The following is an 18,580-nucleotide window of genomic DNA, read 5'->3' as shown; positions in this document are numbered from 1 at the left end:
AATGCTTCACCCAAATTTCCACTAAAATACCAGCCAAATTAAAAACAGAAATAGAACGTGGTTTAGATTATGCAATAAAAATATGCCTCTTTTGTCCTAATGAAAGGTATTGGGGAAGGCATTCAAATTTACCTAAGGGTAGGTTAAACCAAAATACTGCCGTCTACGACTTTTACACTGCTACATGAAATACCACAAACACAATGAAAGAAATTAATAAGTTTCATGGTACTACAGGAATGTCAGTCACAAAAATATGTAACATATCACACTAATTTAACCAGCCTATTCATACCTTTAAACCTTGTACTACACAGAACTCAAAATCACTGACACACTGAAATCATATAAGCAACAACAGCATGAAAAGTGTATCAAAATTAACACTTACACTAATACCCACTAACAAAAATATAAACATATATTCTCTTTTTGTTTTAAAGGGGAGAGTTAGGGATAAATCAAAGGGGCAATGTCAAAAGCAATATGAGGCAAGGAATGTGATTCAGATTCAAAGGGATGCATTTGAGGGTTGAGAAATAAGCTCTGTGATATTTGGGGGAAAATATTGGCGATGTTGTTACGTACCGAGTGCCAGGTCCTTTAGTTCTGGGCGGTCGCAGCAAGCACAGAGCTGGTAGAAGACGTGGTAGTTCCGCTCCTCCGGCGCTTGGAAGACCACGCGTGACTTCTCCAAGAGGTACGTGCGCATGTTGGCACCGACAATGTGGTGCAGGCGGTTGAACTTGATCTCGATGTACTTACCGAAGCGACTGCTGTTGTCATTGCGCGTCGTCTTTGCGTTGCCGATGGCCTTGAGGAAAGTGGACATGAGGTGATAAATGTTGAGGGTTACGAATGCCATCGTAATAGATTTTATCTCTTCTGACTTTACTCGGTTATATTTCAAGTGTGGAGAATTGTTATTTGTCAGGGCAACCAACAGGTTGATTCACAACTGTTCACTGAAGTTCCTTCCATGTCAAATCTGACTGTCTGTGCACTGATGACCAATATGCATCCTCCTCTATGGTAATCATATCTCCATTTCCATATCACATCCAAGTATGGAAATCATCACTCCGTTCAACTCTTCAAATGAAGGAAGAACACCCAAAGTAATGCTCTGCAGTCGTATTAGGCTCTCTAGTGGTAGCTTGGCGTGCCTTTTCCACCAGTTTCCTACTATGTAGTTTAGTGCAATAAAACGAGACTTTTGACAGCTTTTACTTTTTTTTTAATCTCAGCATGGCAGCTGAATTCTGCACGCAGTAAATGAGTGTCACCCCTCAACCGGACACTTATCTCTGCCATTTACGAGGCTCATTAGATTCCTTAATGACTGGCAGGAACGAGAAGCAGAGTGACACTTCCCCTGGATCCTGCAAACACGATGGCAGAGACGATTGGATTCGCATCAAACGCAAGACAGCGGGTCGATGTGACAAGAGATGTTCAAGACATGTTTGAGGCATTTATATTGTCGTCCAGACACACCAGAACAGATACTACTTTTCCTCTTTGGATTCTAGATACTTGAAGAGTATCTTCCGCAATGCAATGCTTCGATGGCCAGTGGACGACACTCCTGAGGTAGCCAGTCCTGGCGGCAGCATCTAGCCAGTGCTGGAGACTTCACAGACTCGCTAAACACATTTTCACTAAATTGCAAAACCAATCACATGTTGCTGCAAGTTATTGCGAACATTTCCGCATGAAACTTCCCACGTTTAGACTGTCCTTCTGCATCAAAATACTATCAGGTGCTCAGCAAAGGCGATCCTCCAATTTTGCGACATTGCACGGTAGAAGCGCAGGCAAGGTATCCAGCCCCATGAATACTTGTCATGAAGCATGCAAGTGCTTCACTGGACACTCCTTCAGCCCCAGCGTAACTGGTTGGGGCAAGGGGTGAGGTGAGGCGAGGTAGGGAGCTGTCAGAGTCAAGAGCCAACTCAAGAGCCAGCCATAATCGTTGGCTCGTGCTTCGATCAAATGCTTGGGCACCAGCTCTGCTACATCACATGCGAGAAAAATGATCTGATTTGATCTAATGACACGAACACCTGCGCTGCCCTGCCCAACATGTACGTGCACTCTCTTCCATTCTCTTTTTCAACAATCACCGCTGCACAAACCTCCCGTTCTTGCCAAATTCCTAATGCAGCAAATCACACGGGGAAGATAAAGGGCTTTGATGTTGTTTTGTTTTAAAGAAACAAAAAATTGTCCAGTTTTCTTAGCAGAGTATGCCAGAATGAATAAACAAACAAAACAACAACAACAACAAAAACAAAGCTCAAAAGTACAAAGTTAAAAAGTGCAGAGGTCAACAGAGCAAATGGTTCCTGTGGGTCAGCTGGCTCCCCTGTACTCCTCTCATCCGACCTATATCATGTACACTGACTCATCACAGTCATGTAAACCCAAGCGTCGGAGGAAGGGCAACAACGCACAGTCGGCCACCCGGGTTCGGGTTTGGATCGAGAGAGATGCACCAATGACGCAGGTGAGATGGACAGAGAGATAGCAAGGAGTTTTTTGGGAGGGTTATTAGTCTGCTGGCCCCTCAATCCGTGTACAGGTCAGCACCGTGATGTTTCTCTCTATGAACAAAGCACAAATACTACACAGGCTCCTATTCCTCTTCCAAGGTTTTCATACAGACGTTGATTAAAAACTCGTCACTCAGATGGAACATTTTGGATGGAACCCCTTCTCTCGCCTCCTTCCTTGCCAAAGTAGCCACCTGCCTACATATCATGTTGATCCATCCTAGTAGCAAAATATAACAATCAAAAGGCTACTCTCATCAAATGTTGTGAATAATTACAAAAGTCAGCGACCTAGCAGGGCATCAGCAGACACAGCTAGACCACACCAGCGATATACGAAATAGAAGTATATGTGCCAAAATATAGCAAGTGTGAAGTTCTGGATCAAACACATACAATTGACAGCAAAGGAGGAAGGCAGTAGACAGCCAAGAGAGTTTTGAGTCGTGCTTTCGGGGGCACGCTACTGGAAACTTTCCGACATCCTGACTGCAACAGTTTGTCGCTTCCAAACAAACGCACTTCCACCATGTCTACTGAGTCAAAGCAAGCTATTTTTGATTCCTCCCGCTTCCAACACAGATGGGAAGAGTGGGGGAAGGGGAGGGGAAAGGGAGAGGGATAGAGAGGTACAGGCAGGAAGAGAGAGGGGGAAGGGAGGGAGAGGAGAGGGTAGGGAGAGGGTAAGGAGGGGTAGGGAGGGGCAGGGAGAGGGGGAAGTGATGGAGAGAAGGAGAGGGTATGGAGACGGTAAGGAGGGTAGGGAGGGGTAGGGAGAGGGAGGGGCGGGAGAGAATGAAAGGGAAAGGAAAAGGGTGAGGGGGAGAGGGGGAGGTTGGTTAGGGGAAGAGGTAAAGCGGGGGGGGGGGGGGGGATGGGAGAAAGAGGGGGTAGAGGGGGACTGAAAGGTGGAGATGTAAGGGAGGGAGGAGGAGCAGTGAGAATGGGGGAGTCTAATCCGATTACTGTTTGTTTCCTTACTACTGTCATCCACAATCACACAATTTCACTCCCTACCGCTGATGCCAGCCACAACGCTGAGAGAAATCACATTACAAGAAAACTCATCTGAGCAACTCACTAGCACATCTGTGAGAAACCCAAATTGCCTACTCCCCAAAATCTAATTGTACATGTCCCAGCATCATTCTGCCAAGAAAACTGGGAGACTTTTGTGGGACATAGAAGCGGCAGAATAAACTGCATGATGACGCCAACGCCGAATGAACCATAAATGTTAAGGCTCAAGTTCAATTACCAACTCGAGAGTGAGAAGGGGGAAAAGCCCCTGATTCCATGCAGGCTCTAATGTACAATCCCGAAAAACTTGAATTAATGGGGCAAATTATGGGGAGTTATAATGACTGAGGGGGAAAATGGTTGCCATGGAAACCAGACGACTGCAGGAAGCTCCCACCTGTGCTCTCGATGACTGGAGGGGGGGGATGGGTTGGTATAGCTTGTGCCTACAGAGGGAGGTGTTAGCGGTTAAAGCTGAATTTCATCATTTCACCTCATCACTTTATACTCAAGTCCCCACTGAACAATAACTCGAAAACTGAAAGGGTCATAAAGAAAAGAAAATCCTCTAAAGTGAATTCATACATACCACAAGAAGGGTTACTCCCAGTCAAATGCTTTACAGTATGAAAGCACAAAATTCACGGAATTAGAACGTGTTAAAACAAACTGCTGTGTAATCTTAATGTGGTCACAGACAAATGCAAATGGTGCAATGTGCACATGAAAACAAAGCGTTCACCAAACCAAATAAATACATTTGTCCATCTGTTTTTAAATGAGCATGTGATTCTGCAGTGTTTTTTCTTGTGAAGCATATTCTGAGTTGGATGATTTTTTTTGCCATCAGTTCAATTACAGTTTTATCATTTTGTCATAAAATATTTTATTGCCATTATCATACCTATTCTTATCATAATTTCTCTTATTACTATTTAGTATGATTGCTGCTGCTACTACACAAAAATTAACACACAACAATGCACACACAGACACACTTTTAAAAAGTATCTAACAATGTAAGCACTCACACATATCTGTCTAGCTTTCTCTCCCACTCTATCTCTCATTCTCTCTTTCCATGTATCTGTTATTGTACATAATTACACATCCTCTCATCTGAAATCTTACTCACAGATTTAGCTCTGCCGCGACTGACAAATCCCATACAACAAGATATAATAAAATGCAATAAATGTTTAATACGCTCAAAATTACAGAAACCACATGGAAAATAACACCCTTAATACAGCAGACATGAACGAAGAGACATAAAGATGACCCCTACAGATGACTCATGTTCAATTTTGCTTTTGCTATGTTTAAGTTAATGAAGACTTATTTTTGTGGCTGGGACTTTGTGTAAACTGATTCAAATATGCAAGGAAACAAGGACACAAACACTCTCCAGGCCCAAAAAGTTAACTTTTATCATAATATGTGCCTCAGAGTAGTCTTGAGGATTTCAGCGATAACTATGGTGCAACAAGAAAAAATAGAGAGAGAGAGAGAGAATCATGGACAGTTGTATTTTTAGTACAAGTCTAGTAGAGTAGGAAACAAATGAGTATGCTCAACATACTCCATTCAAGGTCTTAATATAATTAAGTTAATCAGTATTTCATCTTAAAAATCCCAATTTTGATAAATGACACATGATTTAATAAATGTCTTCAAAATATCCTCTTGAAAAAGAAAGGATGGGAAAGAGAGACTTTGAGGAAAAAAAAAAACAAAAGAGGGAGACGATACTTTTAGTCCCGCAGAAAAATGTCTGTGACATTCTGCGCCTGTTATGGCTGCAATCACTGACGTCGGCCAAGTCCCTAGTGACGACCGTGCAAAGAACGCTCGCCGACAGATGGCCCTTGTTTGGCACTCAACCTGGCGCGGCGTGATTCAAAGCCATGTGACAAACTGACGCAGGTGGCAACACCGTCCGTCAGGGGGCCAGCAGCGGCAGCGCCTGGCCTGGCGGCTAATCTTGGCCTTGAGACTATCTTCTCCATGAGAGGGCCCGGATGCACTGCCCTTTGTGTGAACGTGAGATGTTCCGATAACAACAGAGGAAAAAAAAAATCATTTTAGTCTCCACATATGCATGCATCCACTCTGGAAGATTTCAATGCTGTCTTTGCACCGCAAGAAGGGGTGGGGGTAGAAGGAGACCTTTCCCTGCATCCAATTACAAGCATCTTTCTTGAGATCTCGTGGTTGTCCCGAGAAACATCAACAGGTGGATGACAGGTACACAGGTGAGGCTGATCCCCAGGAAGGTACATTGATCAATCTTCTGTCATGAACACAAGGGATGACATCACGGTCACTGGTTGGAGACCAGAATGTAAACACAGGCTCCTGCCATATCACCGAAACAACCTCTCACCGTTAATTACCCCCGACTGCTTCTGCAAGAACCCATACAAGAGAGGGGAAAGAAATCCAGAATCTAGCTACGGACGCTCAAGATATCATGTGGGGGTCTGCTTTTTGGAATGCAATGGGTTATGTTCCAACCCCAATCAAAGCAAACTTCAAACCACACCAGTAATCTATAGCCAATATGAGACTTTTAAAGCCATGACCCCAAAACAGAAAGCTGGTAATTGAATGATGATAAATGCCATAGAGAAATGAGATGGTTAATACATCAGATGAATAGCCATCTCTGGGGATAGCAACATCTTGGGCAATATTTTTTTCGCACTTGAAATGTACAATGGACAAAGAGTAGCAGAGAATGATGACAAAATGACACAGCAAATCCTGAATTCCTATGGATACACACCAGGAGAAAAGCCAAATCACCCGCACATTACTTCCTTCTCAGTCAACTGGAGAGACTGGCCTGCATTATCACTGGCTTGTGAATGAAGTACAGACAAATCTCTCACATCTGGAGTCAGCAAAACCAAAGTACAGCGACATTTTGTCATAACTACTTGAGAATTCATATTATCTCCTGATGGATGAATTATGTGTGAAGCACTGTCAGTTATGCATGAAAAGAATAATAGTTGTTTTAACTCTGTCCCATTTCGGAAACACAGAAAAATACAAGAACAATTCTGGGTGGGGGAAAGATAACACTGTATGTACAAACAATTCGCTACTATGCAATACTGAACAGGACATCAAAAACATTGTTTGAACTAGAGAAGCACTCTGAGAGCGCAGACCTCCACCAAGTATGCAGCTCATTTCCACCACTGATCTTGTTCTTCCATAGAGATATCAGTCATTTCCACCCATATAGATACGTACATTATGTAGCATTGTGTGCTGAAAGTCACCCGATTTCCTAATACAGAAGCCTTTGTTACGTCACAAACCCTCAGCTGCATGCCGCGCCACGCCCTAGCAGAAACTAGAGCACGCACTTTAGTGCGTGCATGCAAACCTCAAATATGCACAGCCTGAACTCCCAAGTTCATTGACCCTACCTGCCAAAATATCAAAAATCCTTCATAAATTCCCCCAAAATTTTCGGATCACTACCAAAAGTTAATTGTTTGTTACTTGTGTCATTCTCAACCTTTCCTGCAAGTTTCATCCCAATCCGTTCACTACTTTTTGAGTTATTTTGCACACGGACAAACGAACTAACTAACGAACAAACCAACAGTATCGAAAACATAACCTCCTCCCTTGGCGGAGGTAATAAATGGCACATGCCGACTCGAGTTACTTTTAAGCTGTTAAACACCATTTCTTTATTCTTATCTTTTAGAAATAAATTCCCATATTTGAAAGACTTTGGCATAATACAAAATGACACAGATGAATACTACAAGAAAGAGGCAAGGGAGGAAATATAAAAAGAAATATTTTACGAATGTAATACTATGATTTGCAGTATTGAGCACAACATCAGGCATCATTGTCTGATAATTAAAGTGCAGTTGTCGATGGAATTTACTTCATGCTGCTAAATTCACCATTACTTTTGCTTCTTCTTTTTTGAGACAGAACTCCCCGGTACTCACCTCCATAATGGGGTTGGACGCCAAGACCTTTTTCTCGATCTGTGTTTCCGTCGAAGAGCCCCCAACGGTGGCAAAGTACCTCATGGCATACTTGGCCGACACTGTCTTCCCGGCACCACTCTCCCCACTGACAATGATGGACTGGTCCTGTTCAAACCTGAGTTATCGCCAAAGACAGAGACAAGCAAAAAGATGGGATTGGTTACAATAATTCTTCCTAACATGAATTCTTGACTCATTGTTGCAGAGGCCTATGAGTACAAAATTGATCAAATTGCTGTTTTGTTTTTGTTTTGTTTTTTTGTGAATCCACTTCAAGTACATGGAATTGACACTGTATTTTATGAAATAATTCCGAAAATCTTTCCAACATTTGCTTTGGGAAACGGCAGATGCTAAAATCGTCACAAGGGGAAGAGGGTAAAAAAAAAAAATATCAAATTTCTTTAAATCTCCACAAAAATGAATACAAAATTATAATAAATCAAAAATGAAAGCTGCATATTTGCATCACCAGTCATTTGTCAAGAGGTTCTTTGAAGATACTAGAAGGTAGATATGATGCGAGTCATTTCGGAATGCCCCAGTATTACACCTTTACTTCATTGGTAATCTGACAAACTTGAGAAGCACATAAAACTTTGCAAGGGAAGGATTTAAAGCCTTTGTTCCAACATGGACAGCAACAGGAAAATGTCTTGAACACTGAGATAGTATCTTCAAAGGGATGATATCCATAACAATTCAGATGTAGCCTCGTTAAAGTACAAGAAAATATTTCTGCAGCATTTTCTGATGCCACACTCTAACTCTGAAGTCGGACAACTCCTTCCTAGCCAGTGCTCTTTGTCAATCAATGGGAGCAACTGATTCTTCGTTTTTTGTTTTTGAATGAATAATATATATATGCTATGGCAGCATTCACCTGTTCCATTACACTTTTAGCTTCCTTGTTGTTCCAGAGGTATATATGACTTGTATGAGAGGGGAGGAAAAAAGGGAATGAATGTGCAATTGGCTAAGTATGAAATGAGTCCGCCAAGAAGAGTCCAGCTGCAGTTTCCTGAAGGAAGTGGAGAGGAGCAAGCAAATACCGCCCTCTATTGATAACGTGTTCTCCGTCAACCTTTCTGGGCCCATGAGATGACTGCAAATGATGTCATAATCGTATCAGAGCAATTACCCCTGATGATGTTTACCCCCCCCCCCCCCCCCCCCCCCCCAAGCTAAATGCTGGTTAGTGATAAGGTTAGAGTAAAGATTAGGGTTAGGGTTATAGTTTAGGATAGAGTTTGGGTTAGGAAAAGGACTTAGGTTCAGGATTAAGGATTAGGGTTAGGGTCAGGAGAAGGGTCCGAAGTAATTGTCCCAGGGGTAAATGCCCTAGAACCATCATAATTATCTCTTCATCTTATGCAGATTCACTGTATGTGCACATTGCTGAGGCCAAAGTAAGGAAATATTTTTTTCTTACATTTTCATAAAGAACTGATATTGATATCTGAAGGGACGATGGGGTAAATACATACAATTACATTTTGACTCTCCCCCCCCCCCAAAAAAAAAGAAGTCTACAGCTGCAGTCTTGTCAGTGCCTGAAATGGCAAGTGTCTGCGAAAGTAAATACAGCTGTACATGAAATCATGCATTTTGCCGTGATTCAACACTACACATGATCAAATGCAGAGCTGCACATACTGTATCATACTCCAAACAGGCCCACAAACGGTGTCCTGACACCCAGGTGATGTGTGACTCAAATTCTGCGGTCACGATGAGGTGCTTCTGGGCGAAGTTTCCAGAAATTACCCCCGCCATTCTTGTGGCGTGACATCACCCCTTTCTCATCTTTGGGTGCCTGACATACACCACTCATTTCCACCTGTCTCTCTTGCGATCAACCATAAAACACAGACTGCCATTTTGCCTGACTTAACCACTGCACTTTCATAACACCTTGCGTACCTGGGACAACTTGGCAGTGATAGTGTCTCTTCACATAGTCTTTTGTTGTTGTTGTTGTTGTTAAAATCCCACCTGCCCAGGCCAACAGCGAGTCTCTGATATGGTTATAACACATTCCACAATTTTCTTGTTCATGTGATTTGGTCACATTCCAAACTCTTTGACAGAAGATGACGTTTGATGACATACAAAGTTGCGCTCATCGGTTCATCTCATGTATCAGCCAAGCCATCTGAGGTTTGAGAACAACCCTTTCTTGGTTTGATGTGTCAAGAGTGAATTTTCCTGTAACATCTGCTCTTCTTCTGGGTGAAGTATCACACAGCAGTTTGATTTAAATGGGCTGAATGAACCACACTGATTCAAAAGTTGAGTGCACTTTCTTTTGACTTCACAAGAAATTGCTTCTTTTGATACTTAGCTGGGCATTTGGTCTTCATAGTAATGATTTAGATTTCCCACTGAATCCACATTTATACCCTATCTAAAGAGATATAGTAGGGTGGGGATTCATGGGTGGCCCGATTCACTCACTGCCCATCGGGGTACATTTGAAAACCACAAACACCAGTCAATGAATATGTGCATCAAAGCGTATGCTCATCAGTAATGGTAGACTCAGGTCAAGATTCTTCAGCTGTGTGTGTGTAATACATAGAGATCAGTGATAAAGCTGTGCACGATTTGTTTAAATACAGGGATTTCTCGAATGCATCCGAGCCATACTACCCTTCCCACTCAATGGTATCCCCATGCTGCTGGGTCTCTTATGCTGCAAATTTCTTCACTTTTCAGCTTAATGTGGACTGTTGAGGTGGTATATTTGTTTCACAGCAGAAATAGCCTGTTTATATTATCTTAACCTCCCTAGTCAGCCATAGTTATGGTCTGCAGTGCATTGCATTCTGCAGCATAGAGGTCTAAAATTTCTGACTGCTGCCATATTTAGCTAAACCCATCTTCCTACCTAAAAATAGGTCTACAAATTTTGTGTGCATTTCTTTATGCCACTGGTTGCTTACCATGGCAACGGCACACACTGCCCGGATTTTCTCTGACCTGTCACTGCATAGTTTGGGCAATATGCATAACAATCTACCCTGATAACAGAAGATTATGAACATTTTCCACGATGAGATATAAATAGATTTAGATATCATGATGAATCTTGTCTTGAGTTGTGATTGAGTGTTCTCTCTGTGTTAAAAATGACGCAGTGAGATATGACCTTCTACCTGTCCTTACATTCCGTTTTCCTATTTTCTGGATGGCTTCCAATCTCTGCCAAATGGCTTCTCATTTCTCCGTATCATGAAACATTCAAGGATGCTTCACATTTCAAACTTATCCCACAGCCTTTCACTATGGCTTGGGGGAAGGTGGGGGGCATTCACATAACCATATCACACTTGTCTCTATGGCCCCATCATCCTTACTATTATATGAGATTTGACCTTACCAACCCATTTTTCCTACTTGGTGAAAATGGAAAAGGGGCCCAACTTAAGAACTGTAAAATTCACCCATTTACATGTATATATTTTTGTTGCAAGGATCATTACTTTTTACACAAAAACTTATGTATATGTAACCAGGTAAAAAAAAAGTATTACAAAAAAAAAACAAAAACAGAAATATTTAGGAAAACAAAGATGCTCCATCACTTTTACCCTATAGGAATTTGTATGCTACAGATGGACAATGGCATACTAATTGAGCTTTGAAGGTGTATTTGGTTAACTTTCAGGAAATCAGGATGAAAACTGATTTCAAGCCTCTCAACACAAAAATGTATATGCTGTTAGTCTATGCAATAACTTTGCATATTTGAGCTTTCTGTAATAACCCTTAAAATTATCAGCAAACAGCTACAAACAGAGAGAGAGAGAGAGTATCAAAGGAAGTTTACAAGAAAATGTTGATATCTTTTAATCTACTGAGAAGTGTTTAGTATTCTTACTTTTCAGTGTGTCAAAAGTACAAGGGCAAACACACAAACAGAAATGACTAAAATAAGAGAGGAAAAGGCACCAGAAAATCACTGTTACAGATAAACATTCATCAGAAGGCAAAGAATATCGTCTGTTGAGGATGAGAAGGGCGTTAAGTTGTTTCGAACACTATGGGTTTAGTGGCAACTTAACGCCCTTATCATTCCCAACCGACGATATATTCAACATATGGCTGGTAAAGTTCACAAAGTTTCTCCTCCTTATTGGCACTATAATGGCTCTTTCCAATACCTCCCCCCCCCCCCAAAAAAAAGAGTTTTTAAGACTGTTCCATTTTCTTATAGGGGATTGATATGAGAAAGGAGAGGGATATTATTGTACCCACCTTGACATTCTCTTGAAGGCTTCCTCAGCCACGGCAAATATGTGTGGGTCCATGGACCCCATGTCCTGGCCATGATACGCCTGGATGACATCCTCCCCGTAGAGTGGTAGCTGCTCATACGGGTTGATGGCAACCAATACAATACCTGCAGCGAGGGTTAAGCAAACATGAGGGAGACTGGGTTACCATTTCACCTGGATAGGAGGAAGCTAATTAAAATTGACTGACAGTGATTAATCTATTAAAAATTCTGTGCCAAATCCGGTAAGATTGATACTGCACCAGTTGGCAAGTGCTGGGGAAAAGTAAAAGGGAAAAATTTTACAACTGGAAAATGCATACCATTCACAAGAGGCAGGGTAATAAATGCATGGATGTAGAAACCAAGCAAGATAATTTGCATACAGGTTGGTTCAATAGCCTAGCACAATAGTACATTGTACATTGTATATGCATGTGAGCTAATTAGAATGCTCGAGGACAAGCCTTTACATACAAGTGACTTAGTGTATGAATGCAAGATAAGCACAAAACATGTAGAGAAGGTGAAAGTTTTCTCATCATCTTGGTTACATATTTCATATGCTGGTGGTATGTGTAGGTGTGGGTTGGCTGAAACTCTAAAATTGCAGAATAAAACCCATCTCTATCCTCAAAATGACATCACTAGGAGCAACTCTTCTTCTGGAACCTATCATGGGTCATGGAACTGGAGGATGGAGCATCCCACGCACCCCCGTGCCGTTAAGAAAAAATGTAATCAGAAAAAAAACAACTTAAGACAACTTTAAAAACTTACAAACCCACAAACCTCTAAAGTCTGAAGATTTTGCCCCCAGCTTCCTCTCTGGTTAAGGGGGTGGGGTGGCCCTTGAGCCAATCAAGGGCAGTAACATAGACCTTTTCCCTATCCCCAATGCATTTGCCTGGTCAGTATAAGCTATAGAGAATGGGTTTACTGTCTGAGCTCTTTCGCTTTAAGATGTTGTCATTTACCTCTAGTTTGTATAAATAAATTAAAAAAAGTAAACTTGGCTTATTAATACATAAAAACTGGGGATTTGAAGACAGGATTTTGTCATGTCTATGCTCAAAGTAACATTCAAATGCATCATAGACAAGAGCACAGGTCATAAAACAACAGACAGTACAAGCCTGTATTTTCTGGCTGATAGATGTATTGCTTTCCTGATATTACCTCGTAAGAAATTTCTAGGGCTTCCTATATCAGAACAAACCTGAAGTATCAACACAAATGCTATGTAATTACCAATCCTACACTCATTATGCCCATGTCTTCATCAAAAAATAGCCAAAGAGCTCAAATACATTAACATGTACTACACAACAATCACAATAATAGAATTCCAGTTTCAACCTCTATTTTGTTCTGTTCCAATAATGCAGTAAATGCATTAATTACAAATTTAGCAACATCCAAAATGCTAATGAATACTCTGATACTTAAAGCTACCATACCTTCACATTCCACAAAGGGGAAACACAAATCCAGGTCCCCCATGGAGAATCGCTAGCACATATTCACCATAGGGTCCAGTGACAATAGAAAAGCGAAAAAGCCCTCCTTGCGGTATTCGTCTCTACCCCTATCACATGATGCAACGGAGCCCATGTTAGCTCACTTCGGCCGTGATTCACAACACGTCAAGCCAGGAAGACTGTTCAACTGCCTTTGAACTCACATGGCGCACCAGAACATGCCACCAACGACACACGACAAGTGACACAGGAAAAAGTAAAAGTGAGCACTTTTTTTCTCTCTTTTTTTTTTCCTCAGGGGCCTGGGGATGTTTTGTTGGCAAAAATCCTCTCTGAGACATCTGGGTTCAGGCATGATGAGCAATACTGCTCGTCTGTAAACCCAAGGTAATTCAGCTACGTGGAATTACTTCAAACTAGCTGTAGAACTTTCGATATGAAGTTGTGCCTTTACTATCATCAATGAATCTAGATTGTATCACCTTACGTGCGAACATCCTAGAGAAGCATATATACATTGTACATGCCTCTGGTAAATTGCCTCTTTTATCGGTTATCATTGTCGGACATTCCTTGTTTCAATTCCTCAATCAAAATCAATCTGCTACAATCCTTTTACCCTCCCCCCCCCCCCCCCCCCCCCCATCCTTTAGGGCAAAAAAATAACTTAATGTGATTACACATTGTTACATGAATTCAAATGTCATGTGGCTCAGAAACTGTGAAATGCTTAACAGATGTTCATATTGAGTGTGATGATCATCATACAAGTTCCAAGATTTGATCGTTAAAAAAGAAGAAAAACCTACTTCAAATGCACTGCCTCAATGGTCAATCATTTGTTCAATATGCAAGGGAAAAGAATCACAGAAAAAAATGGTTGTCTCTGCTGCATGGTAACACAATTCACTCAAATGGTGACTTGCAACATTTGAATAAGATGATATAAAGATAACATTAAAAAAATGACATGGTGTACTTTAATGCTTGATGTATTGAGGAGTATTTTATTATATTTAAAACATGAAACACTTGTTCAGAAATCTTTAGCATCTGCCTTGACATCATACACAGCATTCAATACAAAATCTTGGCTAGGAATCAAGGGTTAATTAAACTTTTGCAAGGTTAGGCAACATCTCTTGACGGGAGCCCCTACACTTTTGTCATCCAATGACCTCTTTTTCCTTTTTATTTATTTACTCTTCTGTATTTCCACATCAATCACTGTTTATCAAACGTTCATCTCAAAGTATGTCACAGCCAGGTTGACCTTCATATGACTGACATGCAACAAGAGGTTTTCATTGAGTACATACTCAAAATTCTGTGTAATCAGCTTGACATTATAATACATATTTCTTTAATTAAGAGGGGAAAATGATATTTTGGAACAAGCTGTTTGGACTCTTTGATTTTTTTTTTTTAAAGGATTTGTGGCAAGCCATGACTTTCATATACATGGAAGACAGGGTCACTATGGTAATACTTGCAAGTATACCATGGGAATTAATGCGATACAACAAGTTTTCTACTTTAAACCTGTAATCTTGATGTTACAATGTCACTTAAAACACAAGTGCCCTGTAGAGTAATATTCTTTCACGGGGGTAGAACATGGTATCACATTAGTACATTTTAAGCTCAAAGTTTGTATAAAAAGCTTGGACAGAAAAACGAATAAATATTCTACAACTTTCAGAGCATCAATTTTGCCTTTTTCTGGCCTAAGACTTTACAAAAAATCTTTCCTATACTGATGAGAGTTAAGTTGCTATTCTCAACTTTAAAGTTACAGTCCATTTGCAGTGCAAAGTTTTCTTCTTCATTAAGACAACTTCTGTAACATATTACAACGTTTATTATGTTTGTGTGATCCTGCCTTTAAAGTAATACAATACCTGCACAGACATGATTGAGTAATGGTGAGGAGCAGACGACTGTTCTTCTCCCCTCCAGTGATGACACAATGCAGCCACATTGAGCAGTGACTTATACCCCCTGATGCACAAACGTTTCAACCTTTCAGAGAGAAACGAGGGGTCCCCTCTCCAACACAAGGGAGACGGAGGTAACCATTCAGCGGGGGAAGTGGTTACGTTACTAACGGCCTGTAACAGTCTGCAATTGGCCACACAATGAATACATAAGCCCCACGTGACCCAATATTACATCATGGTAGTTGTTCAAATAAATAATGATTAAGCAAAATTTTGCTCTTTCACAAACCATGTAACAAGGATTGAGGGAGCTGACTGCCTGCAAACTGCAATAAATGCTGTAGAATATTGATAAATTACAAACAATTATTTGTGATCTTTAGTTCAGCCAGTGCATTCTATTCTTTTTCAAAGGGGGCTATACATTCATAAATCTATCTGTACGCGAGAGCATTCAGCTGAAATCCCCCATCACCTCGGCGCTCTTTAAATAATTTCTGGTCATGACAGACAGAAACCGACTGAGGGGGGAAAGACAATTAGCATTTCTTGGATGTGCTTCAAGTGAAGAAAGTGGACCAAGTCAAGGATGACATGATGAACACACCATCGGAGGCTGCAACGGGACTTAAGAATAAAGAGAGGAAAACAAACCTGGTAACAGACGAAGGAATCTATCAAGTACATGTGTATAGTTCAAGGAAACATCCAAATTGCTCTTCTGTGACAAAATGACAGGTTTTAAAGTCCAAGTCAACCTGAGAAATGTTCCTGAAGTAACTTCACTTACACATGTCAAATGACAACTATAATTTTGTCCATATCACTATACCTACATTGTTTCTCTATACTTAGGGGTATCTTGACAATACCTGATTTGTGGCAATCGCACTCCTATCCCCTCCTTCACCATTTGAGACTGTACAGAACATACTGCAGAACTCAGAAAGGTTTCATGGGTGCAAGCCATCAAAATGTGCTGTCCTACATTAATGTAACAAAAAATCTTCAGTTTGATTGAACCTATTAAAACACTGCCATCTGGTATGTGCACATTGAGGGATGTGCAACACAAATACCTACTATCTTTCAACCAACATTGAATGAACCGAAGTTCAATCAACTGCAGCCACAGGCGAGATTATCACGTACGAACAACGATAGCATCTTGAGGCAGTGGTCATAAGTGGGTTCATGGGTTGGTTAGTATACACCCGTGTTCTATATGTGACGAACGTGGCAACATTCTTAGGGTAATTCAAGCAGCACATATTACATAATACATGTGCATTGCAGGTTCCTTTTCAGTACAATAATATGGCTACCCTTGGAAAGCAAATTATGAAATTATGGATATGATTGTCTGCGTTCCCTGAAGGCACTCAGAAATAAAAACAGAAAAAAGAAGAAGAATAATCTGATCTCAAAAGCCAGCTCACCACTGTGAGTCTGTTGAGCAATCTGCGGAGAGCCTGCGGTTAGCAGACTCAGCGGGATGACAAACACGAGCATTTCTCACAGGTCACTCCCCCGGTGCACACGACTCACCAAACCCAGGTCACTCTCTCTGTGTGCTTTCAAAAGCTACAACCACGTATCAAACACGCCCCTGGAAGTTAACAAGTACCTCCAGTGGTTTGCAGCACTAGTCTATGGTACGGTAGGTACTACAGCAGGCACTGGATGGAAATAAATGGATTCACTGGACATTTACCTAAACACATTACATGGAGAGAGCACTAAGGGAGAGACAGACAGAGAGAGATACATAAAGGTAGACTATAAAGTGACAGTTACAAAGACAAACTGATATCAATTGAGAGAAAGTCATAGAGAGATAAAGATATATATACATATACACAGAGAGAGACAGTGAAAAAGATATACAAATACATATACACAAACAGAGAGAGATAGAGAGAAAAATAACAATAGAGTTATATAATGTCACATACAGATATATTATGCAAAGAGAGAAAGAGAGATGTATATAGAGGAGCTGTGATACATTGGGTGATTTCAAGTTCGGTGCTAGTGCTAGTGCTAGTGCTGAGATAGCACTAGCACCGGCGATAAAACCGAACTTGAAATCACGTCGGTGTTGGGAGTTGACCTCAAAATTATGACGTATTTCCGGTTGCTGGTGCTGGGCTCGGTGTTGAATGTCGTCTGCTGAACCGAGCTCCGCCGTTTGTGTTAGCGATTTACGTGCTTTTTCTCCATTGACTAACACTAGCCCCTAGGGATTATCATTTTCGTCATTTCAAGTTCGGTGCTGGTGTTAGCGTTGCCGTGCGAGACTCATATTTACGTCCATAAGTAGTTGCACGTTTTACGTGCAAAGTCTATGCTAATGCAGTGGTCGCCCACGTAACGTAAACGAACACCATCGACATGGCTTTATAAATGTGAGCCTATGAGCAAAATTAGGATAACTGTGTTTTAAAGAAGGGATGAAATTTGTGGCATTTTAATTATTCTTCCTCGTTATGTGTCTAAAACTAAACAGTCATGGCTACATCTTTTTATATTTGACTTTAACTATGCGCTATCACTTTTTTCGTCGCGCAATTCCCGCGGAGCTCGCGGTGCTGTGATTCCAACACCTAGTGCTGGTGATCGATAATTTTGATCGGTATCGCCTCGTTAATCTGACCGTCGGTGTTGGAGCTCGATTTAACGCTGTTATTCGGGGGCTAGCACTAGCACCAGCACTAGCACCGAACTTGAAATCACCCATTGAGATATACTCAGAAATATTTTGAAACAGACTTTGTTGAATTTTTCCCTATTTTTTTTTTTTGGGGGGGGAGGGTGGTTTCCTATTGCACATTTTGAAATATTACCTTAAAATAACCACAAATATGGATTGATCAGTATTTACGTGTGTAGCATAGGTAAGCGTATGGGTGTGTGTATGTGTTTCACATTTTTGTGAGAAAATATTTCTTGGTCCTCCTTGAGCACAATTAAGGCAGTTTAGTAACTTATGTTTAGAACCAACAGAGCAGCATCAATACTTAACTGACATAATGCTCTTGATAAGAGAGACCCCGATATATCTTTGCAATTTCCATCGCTATAAATCACATATTTGATTCCTTTTAACTATATGTAAAAGAATGTGAAATATTCATAACACAACCCAAACATATTTCCTCTGCTTCTGACATTACGTTGGAGAAAACAGCAAGCTTTAGAAAATTTGGGCCTATCTCTCTGGAGGAGACGTCACTACGACTGATGCGACTGACCAGACACCACACAATGCTTGTGC

At 41.0% G+C, this 18,580-nt stretch overlaps 1 protein-coding gene across 1 annotated transcript in view; it reads right to left on the bottom strand.

Moving 5' to 3' along the window:
* The window catches only part of LOC139744780 (unconventional myosin-Va-like), a gene marked incomplete at its 3' end in the record, with an annotated part of 136,149 nt that overhangs the window by 24,506 nt on the left and 93,063 nt on the right, over positions 1 to 18,580 (bottom strand). Inside the window, exons 4-6 of the mRNA XM_071655199.1 lie at positions 11,864 to 12,008; positions 7,562 to 7,718; positions 589 to 814 (exon numbers count right to left, since the gene is read on the bottom strand). Coding sequence (XP_071511300.1) covers positions 589 to 814; positions 7,562 to 7,718; positions 11,864 to 12,008 — 528 coding nt within the window. The remainder of the gene's footprint in view (positions 1 to 588; positions 815 to 7,561; positions 7,719 to 11,863; positions 12,009 to 18,580) is intronic.

This window comes from Diadema antillarum, unplaced genomic scaffold (genome assembly GCF_040938485.1).
Source record: "Diadema antillarum isolate AM-2024a unplaced genomic scaffold, OU_Dant_1.0 seq00001210_RagTag, whole genome shotgun sequence".
Taxonomy (NCBI): domain Eukaryota; kingdom Metazoa; phylum Echinodermata; class Echinoidea; order Diadematoida; family Diadematidae; genus Diadema; species Diadema antillarum.
Note: the sequence above shows the minus strand (reverse complement) of the source record. Positions and strands in the feature narration are given on the sequence as shown.